This window comes from Eubalaena glacialis, chromosome 6 (assembly GCF_028564815.1).
Source record: "Eubalaena glacialis isolate mEubGla1 chromosome 6, mEubGla1.1.hap2.+ XY, whole genome shotgun sequence".
Lineage (NCBI taxonomy): Eukaryota > Metazoa > Chordata > Mammalia > Artiodactyla > Balaenidae > Eubalaena > Eubalaena glacialis.
The window spans coordinates 96140447-96156457 of record NC_083721.1 but is presented as its reverse complement, the minus strand read 5'-3'; the positions used below and the strand labels follow the sequence as shown (position 1 = coordinate 96156457).

At 39.3% G+C, this 16011-nt stretch overlaps 1 protein-coding gene across 3 annotated transcripts in view; it reads right to left on the bottom strand.

The window, feature by feature from the left end:
- Positions 1-16011, bottom strand: part of PLD1 (phospholipase D1) — a 202206-nt gene that overhangs the window by 53904 nt on the left and 132291 nt on the right. For all 3 annotated transcript variants that reach the window (XM_061193433.1, XM_061193434.1, XM_061193435.1), the window contains 3 exons: positions 8199-8327; positions 7357-7475; positions 5757-5870 (listed from right to left, as the gene is read on the bottom strand). In XM_061193433.1, the coding sequence (XP_061049416.1) occupies positions 5757-5870; positions 7357-7475; positions 8199-8327 (362 nt within the window). The remainder of the gene's footprint in view (positions 1-5756; positions 5871-7356; positions 7476-8198; positions 8328-16011) is intronic.

Here is a 16011-nt window from a genome sequence, read left to right as displayed (position 1 = left end):
ATGCACGGAAGTCTTACCGTACGAAGACCTGGTCCGTAAACAGAAAGCAGCTTCTATGTTAAGGAACTTCCTTAGAAATAAATCAAGTGGCTTTCTTTCACCCTTCCCTACCTACTTCGTTCTATCACTATACAAAACACTTTTGCTGTCCTTTGAAATCTACATTGATTCCTACATTGACATCCTTTGGAGTGTCTTTTGGACATTTTCCCCAAGTGTAGGAACAAATTTTTCCAATAGTATAATTTGAATGTCATTTACATTTGCTTTTATATATTTTTTCTTTTCTTTTAATAGACAAAGAGATTGAAGACACGACTCCAGTGGAATTATTTCCTTCAGTTTGGTAGAACTTCTTGGCAATGACTGTCTAAGAAATGACTTTTCTACTATAAGCTGCCCAATTTAATAAAAAGGATTGTTCCACGTATCTATTCCATGTTAATGCTAATTTGGCATCAAGCACTTTCTTTTACCTTAATAGACATGTCAGATGTCCTCTGTCTTGGTCATTTATCGTAAGTGGCAATGATAGCATTCAGGAACATAGTTTGTTCTTTTTAGGGAGAAAACAAGTTCTTTTATAAACTCTGTACCTAAGCAGTTTCAGAATCATCTTTCTTCCAACCCCCTCCCCACGCCTGTCTCCTGCTATGCCTTCTCTGAGTGTTCTTGGCAGGCTTCTGAGAATACCCAGCACTGAGGGGAAACACCCAAGATTATTTTAAAGTGTCAGTGGAAGTTGCTGAAGTCAGCTCTCAGGTCTGGATGACTTTTTTAGAAGCAGAAATTCATGTTGGTGAGGGCAGGTCTCCATTCTGGCTGCTGTAGCTCTAGTCTCCTTGGCCGGCCCTGTCGGCCATAGCTTCTGCAACAGCTATGTACGTAGCTGGTGTGGAATCACCAGTAGTACATGCCTAAGGGTGATCGGGCCAGTGCTTTTGTATTAAAAAATTAAATAACTGGGTTCCATTCTGCAGATGAAAGAACAACATGAATTTTTTTTCTTTAAATTTTTTTTTTTTTTTTTTTTTGGCTGCATTGGGTCTTCGTTGCTGCGCGCGGGCTTTCTCTAGTTGCGGCGAGTGGGGGCTACTCTTTGTTGCGGTACGCAGGTTTCTCATTGCGGTGGCTTCTCTTGTTGTGGAGCATGGGCTCTAGGTGCATGGGTTTCAGTAGTTGTGGCTCACAGGCTCAGTAGTTGTGGCTCGCGGGCTCTAGAGCGCAGGCTCAGCAGTTGTGGCGCACGGGCTTAGTTGCTCCACGGCATGTGGGATCTTCCCGGATCAGGGCTCGAACCTGTGTCCCCTGCCTTGGCAGGCAGATTCTTAACCACTGTGCCACCAGGGAAGCCCAAGAACAACATGAATTTTATCTATTATTTACTTTATTGTGTCCAATGCTCTTTCTCTCTCCATTTCAATATATATGGTATAAATAGTATAAAGATTTTTGTATCCAGAACTAGCCTGTGACCCATCCAGAGAAATGTCAGCTTCTTTGTTGCAAACTTTTGAAAACACTAGGGAATGCCTGAAGGTCGTAGCTAATACTGATAGAATTCAAACTAGTATACTCTTCTAGGTGATTTGCATGGATTAATTTATTTAACTATCACCACAACCCTATGAGACAGGTACTATTGTGTTTCCTGTTTTAAAGATGAAGGAAACGCATTCAGAGAGGTGAAATAATTTTCCCAAGGTTATACAGCTCGTATGTAGTGAGACAGGAATTTGAATACAGTCTGCCCCTTCCCCTGGCTACATTACATCGCTCCTTTCCAGTTAATTAAGCTTGTGGTCTCTAAGTTATGTTATGAACAATAAACTATGTTAAAAAAATATGTTAAAATCAATGTTAAAAAGAATAAGAAGACTTTTATTAAGTTTTATTAAATTTCTCAACCAAGAGTATTTAACAGTCATTTGGCTATTGCCACACGGTAACTGAGAGAGTGAAAGACTTGAAAATACGACAATAAACTTTTTAAAACTTAAGTAGCCTCCTACACAGCCAGGTCCCTATCTCCCTGATGTCTTCTGGATTCTCTGGAAAACCAGGGATTGGGCTAGATTATTGCTTTTACCCGCTAAGCACTATACATTCATAACTTGACAACAACGCCTAGAACAAGGTGAATAATGTTTAGAGCCAGTAAGTAATGTGAAGTGAAACAATACTGTGGTCAGAATTTTACAGAAAAGGAGAAATGGAGCAGGGTAATTTCTTGTCTTTTCTTCAGTGTCTGGTCATCTCAGATTTTCCTGTCTTCAAAAAGATGCACTGCCTGGTGGTGCCCACTGTTTTCACAACTGGAGTTATTTTGGCAGTTCTGCAAAACATCTACTGGCAACCAATAGATGTTACGTGAGGTCTAAAACTTTTTAAACTATGGGGGAGTCTTCTTTAAGAAAAAGAATACTAATTTATAAATACAAAATTAGTGTATTCTAGAATTACTATAGCAGTCTCTTTACTTGTCTCCTTGTGTTCATTTCCTTTCTAGTCTTATAAGTTTTTCACATGTATAAACTTTAGGTCCCAAAGTGTGTTTGTTTGGAAAAATGGAAATAGGTGACAAATTGAGAGATCCTACATCAATTAAGCTTGGGAAATGCTCATAGAATATTCAGTCTTAGTCATTTCATTATGCACATCGACATAACGAAGGCACTAAGAAGTCCTATATTTTAAAAATCTGGGGGCTTCCCTGGTGGCGCAGAGGTTGAGAATCTGCCTGCCAGTGCAGGGGACGCGGATTCGAGCCCTGGTCTGGGAGGATCCCACATGCCGCGGAGCAACTGGGCCCGTGAGCCACAACTACTGAGCCTGCGCGTCTGGAGCTTGTGCGCCACAACAGTGAGAGGCCCGCGCACCGCGATGAGGAGTGGCCCCCACTTGCCGTAACTAGAGAAATCCCTCACACAGAAACGAAGACCCAACACAGCCCTCAAAAATAAATATAAATTAAAAAAATAAAAATTAAACTCTCCTGTATTAAAAAAAAAAAAAATCTGCAAAAACTTATCTGTCCATGGAAACCTTTTTTTGTGGAATAGCTATTAGCATTTCACAGGCAAAACCCAATTAGAGAAACTCTGATCTAGATTAATCTTCATAAAACATTCATGTATCATGCTTCCTCTCAGATGACAAAAAAACATTCCAAAGTTCACTAATGCCTCCAGGATCAGGTCAAAATGAACCAGGCCAGCACTTCAGGGCATCCCCAATCTGGCCTTATGCTGTCTGAACCTCATCTACTACCTCTTCAAGAGCAAATGGTTTGCTGCAGTTGGTTCTACCATCTTCTGAGCAGCAGACTTATTCCTTAAAGGGGGAACCCAGTTCTGTCCCTCTCATTTGCCAACCTCTCATGGCATGCTGGTCCACACTCTCAAGACTGGCATTTGGTCCTAGACCACACCTTGCCTTGTTAACTGAATTCTTCAATATCACAGCTTCCTCTCCCCCATCTAACTCCTTTTCCAGAGGCAGAGAACCCCTTTTGTCTGTCTCCTCAGTATGCAGGTGTGCACTGATGACTTGACTGTGCAAACAGATGGCACTTAGTAGACATAAATTGACTGAATAAATGAATTCATGAGTCTTGGTAAACTTCCTTTCAAATCAATTGGCTTCGTAGAGTGCAGGCAGCCTGGGCATGTCAGGGATGAACATGTGAGCATGTAAGAAGTCACTGATCTAGCTCCATTTCTACCACAACATCCAGTGATAGGGAGAAGGTGAACCAAGGGAGGCGTTTTGTAGGGCGGACATGCAGAGCATCTATCTGCCTCATCCGGGTGGCAGGAAGAGAATACATAAACCAGGGCTTTACCAAAAAACATTAGAAGATGTATGTATATGCAACACTGGGATAAACCATCTTTTGCTAATCATAAAAATACACAATTCTCAGAAATAACTTTTCAACAGATGCTTAATTAGCATCGGCTAACTTGGATAAGTTGATCACTGAGTCAATTTTAATGCCATCTCAAATATTAAATTAAATTCTCTTATTTTCTTAATATCAAGGCTCCTATTTTATCTTACAGCACAGGTAATTTTTCCCTCTAAGTAGAATAAAATTAAACAGGTTCATAAAATATACATTAACTTACATATGAATGCATATCTACCTGTGCCTCTAAGTTTAAATTAGTTATCTCCTTTAGCCTGGGATGACAAAGTATTTGCTGTAGGTAATTCTCTTAAGTGATTTATCTTTTTGATTGTTCTATTATTTGATCTACGGTCTGAAATGTCTTTTTATTTCTTAGATACACACACCTCTCCTTGCACGTAGCACAAAGTAACTGATTTAGGCGTATCATTTATATAATCATATTCACCAGAATCCATATCCAAATTAAATAAATCCATAATAGTGATGTCAGCAGCAGACTACTGGATCTTCACTTAAAAAATACTTTTTAAAAAAAAATTGATAGGGCTTCCCTGGTGGCGCAGTGGTTAAGAATCCGCCTGCCAATGCAGGGGACACGGGTTCGAGCCCTGGTCTGGGAAGATCCCACATGCCGCGGAGCAACTAAGCCCGTGAGCCACAACTACTGAGCCTGCAAGTCTGGAGCCTGTGCTCCGCAATGGGAGAGGCCGCGACGGTGATAGGCCCGCGCACCGCGATGAAGAGTGGCCCCTGCTCGCCGCAACTGGAGAAAGCCCTCACACAGAAACGAAAACCCAACACAGCCATAAATAAATAAATAAATAAATTTATTTTAAAAAAAAATTGATATATGTCTATACTGTGAAATGATTAGCACAATAAGTTTAGTTAACATCCATCACTTCACATAGTTACAAATTTCTTTTCTTGTGATGAGAACTTTTAAGATCTATTCCCTTAGCAACATTCAAATATACAACACAGTACTGTCAACTACAGTCACCATGCTCTACATTACATGCCAGGACTTATTAAGAGTAAAACGCGAAGCTGTACCTTTTGACCCCTGTCACCCATTTCTGCACCCCTACCATCCCACCCTTTGCCTCTGGCAAACACCAATCTGTTCTGTACTTAAACGATACATTTGATGCCGATAGTGATGATTTTGAACAAAAGGCAACGCAATCCTAGTTCTGTCCCTGTATGATCTCAAGACACTTGAGCTGGAGTTGGTACAGGGAGCAGATTGGGTAACAATGGACTAGACTAGGATTTCAAGCTCCACCTCTATTGATAACCAGCTCGATAACCCTGGGCAAGTCTCAAAGTTTCACTGGGTCTTAATTTTCTTATTTGTAATTTGAGAACGTTGTACTGGATGTGGTCAAATTTTGTTACTTTAATAAGCAAATTTCTCATTCTTTTAAAAGTGTCTCTCTCTAAAAGGCATTTGGTTAATTAGGAACTAAAATTAGATTGAACTATAACTAGCTTCCTCGATGCTAAGTTTCAGCTGTATTCCTGGTACTTCACTGGTATCAGCTCCAGGTTTACTGGGTATCATGTTGCTAGAGTCACTTCAGAAGGAATTACAGGACAAGCCTCTCCTTGAGTGGCCTTTTCTAAAGATATGCATTTATTATATTTATACGAGAGTTTTAACAAGAGGATAAACTGAGTACATTTAAAATAGAAAATACAATACTAAGTTTTAAAAGGTCTATTTAGATTTGCTTTGGAGTTGTCCTTATTGCAAAACTTGAAGCCAATAGGCATTTAGTCCAGTAAGAGTGACTGTACCCAGTAGTATTTCATGAAAAAGAAAAGCCAGACTTACCTGTACATTAGCATGGACAGACTCGGGCACTTGGTATTTCAACTCATGGGCTGTTGTTTGAGATTTTGGAAGCAGAAAAGGATAAGAAAGGGACCGATATTTTGGTTTCATAATCTAAAATAAAGAAAAACAGGTAAAGAAGATTCAAATGAAAAAACAGTTCCAGTCTTCCTTACTTTGTGATTATAAAAAAATTCAGGTTCATTTGAAAAAGAAAAAGGGAAAGAAATATTAACAATGGGTGTTTCTAGGTGAAGAGAAAATAGATTATTTATTTTTGTTTTCTGTCTATTTCCCAAGGACAGAAAACTCCCTTTTTCCTTCTTTTACCTTTTGGAGTGAGCATTATTGCTTTGTATTTTTAAAGAAAACTTAAATACAACCTGGAGTTATAGAAGTATACAATTGCAAAAATGGGATTATTTTATAAACTGATTTTTTACTACGTTGTAGATATCTTGCAACAGCAGTAAAGCACTATATATCATTTCAAAATAATTTCATAGTAAAATGGCATGGAACAATCATAATTTGTTTAACGATTTCTATTAATGAGGATGTCAGCTGTTTCTCATTTTATATGAATTATTAGATGCAATGTCAAGAGAAATGACTTATTGAGTAACTTCTTTAGCTTAAGTACCTGAAATAGATTTTCTGAGTCAAAGGTTACATACCTTTAAAAAGTTTTCTGCAGTTGTACCAATTTATCCTCCCAGGAGCAAGGTATAAGACCATCATAGATCCCAAACCCAATTGCAGGTATCTGCAGCGTTTTTATCTTTGTCAGTCCAATACGTTAAAAATATTATCCTTTTGTTTATTCATTCATTTGCCTCTAAATTCTTGTTAAAAATATTTCCACTATTTCTAAGAGCTCCCACTAACTGTTTATAATGTTATTTAAATGAAAATAAGGTGACACTTTAAGTTGTTAATAAAACTAAATCTTTTTCCAAATTATCTCCAAATTATAGGGAGAAAATGCCTATAAAACCATTTTATTTATTTATTAAGATTCTATAAATAAAATGGAATCTTAATAACACCTAGACGACAGGTACTTAACTTAGGAATGTTAGGTCAAATGCTTACAAGTAATGAAGGCATCATACTAAAGAAGACACAGACTGGAGAACAGAAAACTGGCTCCATCGTCTCACTGTTCACTTTGCTCAGAACCGCCTCTCAGAAGCTTGTACCAATATGGGCCCAGGGCAGTGCCAGGATTGGAAGGCCTTGCAAGCTCCAGCTCTCTCACCTGAACGAGGCTCCCATCCCCCTACAGTAGCCCGACAGCCCTCCACGTGACTATCAGCCCCGGCCAGATGCTTAAACGACACTGAGTGTCCCAAGTGTTCAAAGGGTTAAACCACAGGCTGTGATAGTAGCATCATCCTTCCGCCCTCTGAATTGTCTGTGGTGTGAAAGTTCAGGAATATTTTTTTTTTCTTTTGCTCAGAGACCCAGGCACTCTGACAACCGGGCACCCAAGAGTGGATGGGTAGCACAGCTGCGGCCACTGCAGCCCCTTCTCGCCTCCTCTTCCTGGCCTGTCTCTCTTCATGTGGACTGAATCATGATAAAACCACCTATGTACCTTCGTGAAGTTCCAGCGCTGGATGAAGTGACGGGCCACGTCGCGAGCCGCCTTCCCGTGGACTGCAGAGGCGATGTCGTGCCATGGCATCCGGGGGGTGGAGTGCCTGTCAATGAAATCTGCCCAGGTGCACCAGGCAAGGTCCTCGCTAACTTCTGTGCCCAGAGGCACACAAGCCATCTGACCCCAGCTCTGACCCTGACTACGATACATATAAGAAAATGTGGTAATGCCCACCGTGTGTATATTACTTGGCTTGGATAGAACAATACCTTTATAGCCAAGAGAAACATAGATCTCACACTGGGGAACACAGTCTCCCATGCACCTCTCCCAAATATGTTTCCACTTCACTTATTAGATAATCACTAAGCAAGGCAGATGTGAGTTGGTACAAATTATTTAAAGCTGTGTACTTGACATTACATTTTTCTTTTTTATCCTGTTGAAATAATGTTAAGCTACGTTCCTATTTCCTGTTAGATATACAAGCACAGTGATAATCTGAAATGTGTTGTTTTAATGTTGGAAGATGAAGACAATAAGCAGAAAAAAGGAGATGATCAAAGGAAGGGAACCATCTCCTGGAGAATTACAGATTATTACCCCCCTAAAATATGCCTATGTGGAAGCTGGAGATTTCCAACAAGTAAGCTCTATTTCATTTTCTTTTCTTACTATAAGGAAAAGCCCTTAAGTATATGGCTGAATCATAGTTTCCAGTGTTTTACCAAATATTCAAAACAAAACAAAAGATATTAGATCATGCACATGCATACTTGTTGAGATGCTGACAAGGAAAAGACAAAATATAAGCAGCCACCCACTACTATGGTACTTACCAGCAAAAGGTTTATCAAGTTGAACCCAGTCTTTGAAGACAAAATTGCAGTAGTCCTTTCCATGCCAGAATCTGGTTTCCCCATGTAGCTCTCCCACACCTGTCTGTAAACTTCGGATGGAGCCCGTGTCTGTAAATGCAGCAAGACCCACTCAGAGACTGGTTCAGGTGGACCCCAGAGAGGGAGGCTCATCTCTTATTTATTAAACACCTAAAGACTTCTTAACTTTTCTTCTTAAGCCTCATAACTAGGACAGCATGCGTTCATGAGGCTGTGGGCTGACAAGGTTTTAAAACCCTCATGAATTTACTATTAGTGGGTAGTTGGGGCTATAATCAGGTCCATCACTTGACAGTGAAATTTAATATTCTTATTCTCACCATCTACCAGATCACTGGAGGAATAGATCACAGGGTTAACTGTGAATAAAGAACTTGCTAGGAGAGCCTATAAGAGAGCAGTAAAGTCAGGTCAGGTGGAGGAACATGAGATGCAGAGTCCATAAAGAAGTCATGTCCTTCTTTTTCCTCAACCAATATGGTGCACATCTAACGTATACTTCTTGTCTTTTGCATCTCAAAATGCAAGAACCTCAAATTTGCAGATAACCTGTGTTCCAGCCCTGGAACTGACTAGCTAAGTGACACTGAACTTCATCTTTTTGGGTCAGAAATCCTTTACGTGTGAAAGAAAACACTTGGCCCAGATGACATCTAAGATCTTTTGGGCTTTAACATTCTATTTTTCTAAAATTATAAATGACATCCATAAAAAGTGTTAACAATAGACAGAAGCTAATGACGACACAGGCGCAAAAGCAGCAATCCACTGCAATATTTCACAAAGAACTTTGTCGGGAACATTTTACTTAAGGATAAATATGTTGACTTAAATAGTTTGTATGTTTATGGAATATGCTGATCACAAAGACAACTAAGCAGGAAAACTAGCAGAACTACAAATCACAAAATGCAGCGCTTGGCACAAAAGAGACACTTAACAGATAGACATTGGATGCAAAAATGTTTGTTGAATGAATAAATGGTACCACGTGCAGGAGCCAGTGAGAGTACCGGACTGGTCTCCCTACCAACACGCTGTCCCAGAGCTGTCCTTCTAAAAATGCAGACTCCTTGCTTAAAAGCCTTCTAGGATGACCTACTGCCTAGAGGGGGTCAAATCCTAAGGGTTTAGTATGCACAGAGAGCTCTTCTCAAACTGCTGACAATCTCTCTTTCTGGTCCTTGTTTTCCTCACACAACCCAGACCCCAGGCACACCATACTTCTCACTGATTTTGACAGGCCTGGTTCATCATGCAGCTGGCACATTATTCCTTCTGCCTAGAATGTTCTTCCCTCCCTCTTGGTCTGAACTCCTCATCCTCCTTCAAGAGCCACGTTAGCTGTCATCTGTCCTAGAGACACCTCCCAGATCCCAGCAGGGAGAGGCAGTCCCTAGCACTGCTGTAGAACCATTAACAGTTGCACACCTCCGGGCCTCTGACTCTGTGACCCAATTGTGTAAGTATGCTCCCTCCCTGCTCCCCACTCACTCATCTATAAACTTTGGGGTGGGGAGTGTGTCCCCTCAGTGCCTGGTATAGCTCCTGGCAGTCAGTAGGCAATCAATAAGCATTTGCAGAGCAAAAGTTTTTAAACAATCACCACACATACTACTAGTATTCTATCTCAGACTGAATAATTAACCTCCAAAGGGTATTGGAATTTTCTGTAAAAGGAAAATGTCTTAAAATGCTAACAATGAACAAAACTTAATAATGTTAAAAATAGAATTCTGTTGATTTCTCCCAGTGATTCATTTTCCTGCTCTCTAAGACTGAAAGGCCAAAGTACTGGTAGGTCTATTTGCTCACCTGTAGGCTCTTATAGCAAGCATGGCACTTTGTTTATTTAAAAAACAGGAAAAGAAAAAAAGGGGACAAAGAACGAGGTAAATAGTGGGTCAATTCTGAAGTAAAATTAAAAAATATATATATATTATATATAAAATTTGTTTTCATCAATTGAGAAACTCCAGGCTAAATCTTTATATGTATACACATATACTTGTTTAAAAATCTCACCTAATAATCAGCTTTGATAAGAAAAACAAAGCAAATTCTTAGTCTCAGATAATGATCTTGGTGCTAACTGAATTCAACTTGCTCACAGTTCAAATTTGGTTTTGGTTTTAGTCATGGCCTAAACTAGTCCAAATAAATCAGGGTCCTCCTCAGAACAAACGAAATAATATTAAGGCTAAACAGAACAAAATACTCCGACTTACTGCGATTACTGCTCAGAATTGCATGAACACGTATGAGCAGGAAAGGAGGACTTTTTACATCAGCAATGACGATCTGAGGTGGTTCTTATTAGTCTATATTTGGCTCCCAGTTGATTTCATAATTGCATCTGCCTTGTCTTTTGGCACCGGTTTTTCATGCCAGTTTACTGCAAGCCTCATCCATCGGTGGCCCAGACTCTGGCTGCTGAAGTTCATGAAGAGGGTATCTTTCTGCCCCTCACCCGGTGTCTTCTGACTTTGCCACATCCTCCTGTTTTTTCTCTCGTCTCTTAGCTTCCAAGGCTGCACTCCCCTACCATTACTCCAACTCACCCTTCTTGTTCTTCTTTCCTAGCTCCTCCTCCCTCACAAGGTTTTCCCCAGCTTTCCCCTAAATGTACCCCTGTAGCCCTGGCTTCTCACTGGGGCTCTAGATCTACAGCCACGTCCAATGCCTCACTTGACCTCATCTACCTAGTTATCCCACCAAACTATAAACTCATGCGTAACACTAGAATCACCGTCATTCCCACAAAATCAAGTCTTCCCTTGAGATTTCTGCTTTCTGTTCATGGTTTCTCAAGCAAAACCTCAGAATCACCCTTGGCTCCCCTCTCTTCTTCACTGTCTTCTCCACCCACCTCCCCATCACCACTTCTCAAATCCTATTGAAATTTGCTGATTCTTTCTTCTGAAAAAATATTCTCTTATTCACTTCATTCTTGGGCCCACTGGAACAAGCTAGTCAGACCCCCCATGTCTCTAGTATGACCTTTGTAAAATACCACCCTTATTCCCCTGCCCTTCCCCTCCACCCCCCACCCCCTCCAAATTCCACCTCCCCAGGGATTCTCCAGCATTTAAGGAATGAGGGTCAATGGCTCAGCCTGACTTTCAAGACTCTCCAGATATTGGTACAGTTATATCCCACCAGCCCAATCCATACAAATTAACTACCCATCAACAGCAATTCCAAAACCCAAAAGCTCTGAAAATCCAAATGTTTTTCCACAGCTCATTTGTTAGCAAAACCTGACGTGAACTTGAGGTTATTATCTCTATTTATCCCACTTGATGTTGCACGAATATAAACGATTTGCTTATAGGGTATTTCCTGGACTTTGCCAGGAGTGTAACATAATATAGAGTATAGGTATTGTATTACCTTTCTAAAATCCAGAATCTTCTAATTTCTTTTTTTTAATTGAGGTAACACTGGTTTATAACCTTATGTAAGTTTCATGTGTATGACATTATATTTCTACTTCTATATACACTACAGCATGCTCCCCACCAAAAATTTATTCTCCATCCATCACCATACAGTTGATCCCCTTTACCCATTTCACCCTCCCTCAACCCCTTCCCTTTTGGTAACCACTACTCTGTTCTCTGTATCTACATAATGATTTCTGTTTAGTTTGCTTATTTATTTTGTTTCTGTGTTTGTTTCCTTGTCTTTTACATTCCACATATCAGTGAAATCACATAGTATTTGTCTTTCTCCATCTGACTTATTTCACTTAGTATAATACTCTCAAGGTCCATTTATGTCGTTGAAAATGGCAAGATTTCATCTTGTTTTATGGCTAAGCAGCATTCCATTGTATATATTTACCACATCTTTATCCATTCATTCACTGATGGGCACTTAGGTTGTTTCCATATCTTGGCTATTGTAAATAATGCTGCAATGAACATAAAGGTGTATGTATCTTTTTGAATTAGGGGTTTTTTTGTATTTTTTAGGTAAATACCCAGAAATGGGATAGCTGGATCATACAGTAGTTCTATTCTTAATTTTTTGAGGAATCTCCATACTGCTTTCCAAAGTGGCTGCACCAATTTACATTCCCATCAACAGTGCATGAAAGTTCCCTTTTCTCCTCGTGGTCGCCAACATTTTTTATTTTTTCCCTTTTCAATAATAGGCATTCTAACAGGTGTGAAGTGATATGTCATTATGGTTTTGATTTGCATTTCCCTAACAATTAGCAATGTTGAATATCTTTTTGTGTGTCTGTTGGTCATCTATATGTCTTCTTTGGAAAAATGTCTCTTTAGCTTTTCTGCCCATTTTTTAATTGGGTTGTTTTTTGTTGTTGTTGAGTTATATTAATTCTTTATATATTTTGGATATTAACTGCTTATTAGATATATCATTTACAAATATCTTCTCCCATTCAGTAGGTTGTCTTTTCATTTTGCTCTTGGTTCCCCCCTTTGTTGTTGGCATTTCTCATATGTGTGTTAAGATATAATATCTACCTGGAGTGCCTGTTTCTCTCCCTTCTTAGTCTCTACCTACTGAATTTCTGCCTATATTCAAGGACAGTTCCAAAACAGGTCCCCAATGAGTTATATATATATTTTTTTAAATCTCTTGGTTCTTGAAACTTTTTGGATTTTGGCATTGTGGATCAGGTTTACAGTTGTGGAGAAGGCTTCACTGACAACTCTTGCCAGAGGATATTTCCCCCTGATGAATTACTAAGGCACTAGGTTAGTAATACCACCACTTACCTATTAGATAATAAGCTCTTTGAGAGTGAAAATAAGTGTTATACATTCTACACCACTGAAAACAGAGTTTAGAAATGACTTAACCTACTCTTCATTATCCCTTATGATTAGATATCTGAGTTTGAAACACTTGTCTCAACTAAATGGCAAGAATTATTTTCCCCATCAGCCATATATTAAATCTTGCTTAAAAGGAAAAGATTAGCAAACGATCACTAAATATAAGAAGAATAAAATTCAACCCTTTTAAAATAACTGTATCAAGGAAACAATGTGTTTGAAATTCTCCCTCTTGCAACATAATTTTAAGAGAAAAAAAGTCTTGAAGATGGCTGAGTGATTTTGAATTAAAATATATACTATAGAAATCTACCATAGTTACTAATCACATTTAAGATGAGCTGATTTTAGTGCAGTTTTTTCTACTTAAAAACACACAGTGATCTTGCGTGCACACTCTGTGTGCAGGAGGAAGACCCAACGCAGCCCAAAATAAAAATAAATAAATAAATAAATTTATAAAAAGAAAAAAGAGAAAACACAGACCATAAAAAAAAAAGGGATGGAAAACAAAGGAAACCATGATGAAGTATAAAAAACAAAAACAAACAAAAAAAAAAACGAGTCTTCGCTAGGAGACCCGTTCAGCCATGGCCTTTTGCATTCAAGTGAAACATTGCAGAGAAGCTAATCCAGTTCATATCTTCAGGAAGGAAGTTATTAACTCAAGTAAACATTCAGTTTCAAACTTATAATGAAGAGTCACTCTGTGCTTAATTTGGGTTTCAAGTCCTATAAGACAATATAAGTTTAAAAGTCATTACATGATTTAAATGTAGAGCTGTGCTCTTTAAACTTCCTTCATTATTAATAGTAGAACTTCCTTTTTTTTTTCCCCAATACAAATTCACATGGCAGTCCAATATATAAAATAATATATGTGGGATTTTTCTGGTTGACACAGGTACCAATAGAGGTAGGCGGGTCCGGGGCCCTCAGTATTATCCTCAGAGTCCCCCCAAGAAACACCAGGATCCAAGGAATAGACTTTGCAAAGCACTGTGCCAGAAGGACTCAACTATCCTTTGGCTTTCCTATTTAAGTAAATTAACTTTTTTCACATTAAAAAGTTAAAATTGTAACTTAATGTAGTTAATGGAAAGAGTCCTCTCCGTCCCCCACATCCCATATGCAGTGCATCAGCAAATGCTGTCAGCTCCACCTCAAGATGTATTCAGTACCTGCCTGGTCACTACTTGCCACCCCTGTCTGCTCTGAAGAAAACGTTTGTAAAAATGCAAGTCAGACCTTGTCTGGCCTTTGCTCAAGACCATCTGATGGGCAGAAGACCTAAATAGACATTTCTCCAAAGAAGATATACAGATTGCCAACAGACACATGAAAGAATGCTCAACATCATTAATCATTAGAGAAATGCAAATCAAAACTACAATGAGATATCATCTCACACCAGTCAGAATGGCCATCATCAAAAAATCTAGAAACAATAAATGCTGGAGAGGGTGTGGAGAAAAGGGAACCCTCTTGCACTGTTGGTGGGAATGTAAGCTGATACAGTCACTATGGAGAACAGTATGGAGGTTCCTTAAAAAACTAAAAATAGAACTACCATACGACCCAGCAATCCCACTACTGGGCATATACCCTGAGAAAACCATAATTCAAAAAGAGTCATGTACCAAAATGTTCATTGCAGCTCTATTTACAACAGCCAGGACATGGAAGCAACCTAAGTGTCCATCATCGGATGAATGGATAAAGAAGATGTGGCACATATATACAATGGAATATTACTCAGCCATAAAAAGAAATGAAATGGAGGTATTTGTAGTGAGGTGGATGGAGTTAGAGTCTGTCATACAGAGTGAAGTAAGTCAGAAAGAGAAAAACAAATACAGTATGCTAACACATATATATGGAATCTAAGGGAAAAAAAAAAAAAGGCCATGAAGAACCTAGTGGCAAGACGGGAATAAAGACACAGACCTACTAGAGAATGGACTTGAGGATATGGGGAGGGGGAGGGGTAAGATGTGACAGGGTGAGAGAGTGGCATGGACATATATACACTACCAAATGTAAAATAGATAGCTAGTGGGAAGCAGCCGCATAGCACAGGGAGATCAGCTCGGTGTTTTGTGACCACCTAGAGGGGTGGGATAGGGACGGTGGGAAGGAGGGAGACGCAAGAGGGAAGAGATATGGGAACATATGTATATGTATAACTGATTCACTTTGTTATAAAGCAGAAACTAACACACCATTGTAAAGCAATTATACTCCAATAAAGATGTTTAAAAAAAAAAAAAAAAAGACCATCTGATGGCTTCCTTTTTCACTCAACGTATAAACCAAAATTCTATAATCTACCCAGCCCTCTCCGATTTTGCGCCTATCATTCTCCCCTAGCCCACCCGACTTCAGCCACTCCTGGAACATACCAATCCCCTCCTGCCTCATGGTCTGCACTTGCCACTCCTCCTGGCTGGACTCCCTCCCCACAGACATTATCTTATCCTGATTCTTCTCTCCCTTTTGATCTTTCTCGAAAACTCACTTCATTGGAAAAGCATTCTCTGACCCCCTCCCCATATAAAATAGTAACTCCTCCCCTCTGCCCTTCCCTCCTTCCCCTGCTGTACTGTTTTCCATGATAATTCTTACCACCTGACACATTCTGTTTGATGATCTATTTGTATATACAATTCCCATCCTTACTCTCCTACTAGTTAACAGAATTTTGTCTGTGTTGTTCATCCCATCCCTAGTATCTAGAACAGTGATTGACATAGGAGCTCAGTAAGTACTTATTTAAAGAACAAATGAGTCATATACATTTATTTTTGTATCCCCACTTACAGTTTTTAATGATTGTGCAATTCCATCAAGGGAATGAACTGCTCATTATGTTCTCAACCATCCTCCATCCTCTACTCCTGGATTTTAGGTTGTTTACTTTCTCTCTTCTCTCTCTCTCAATA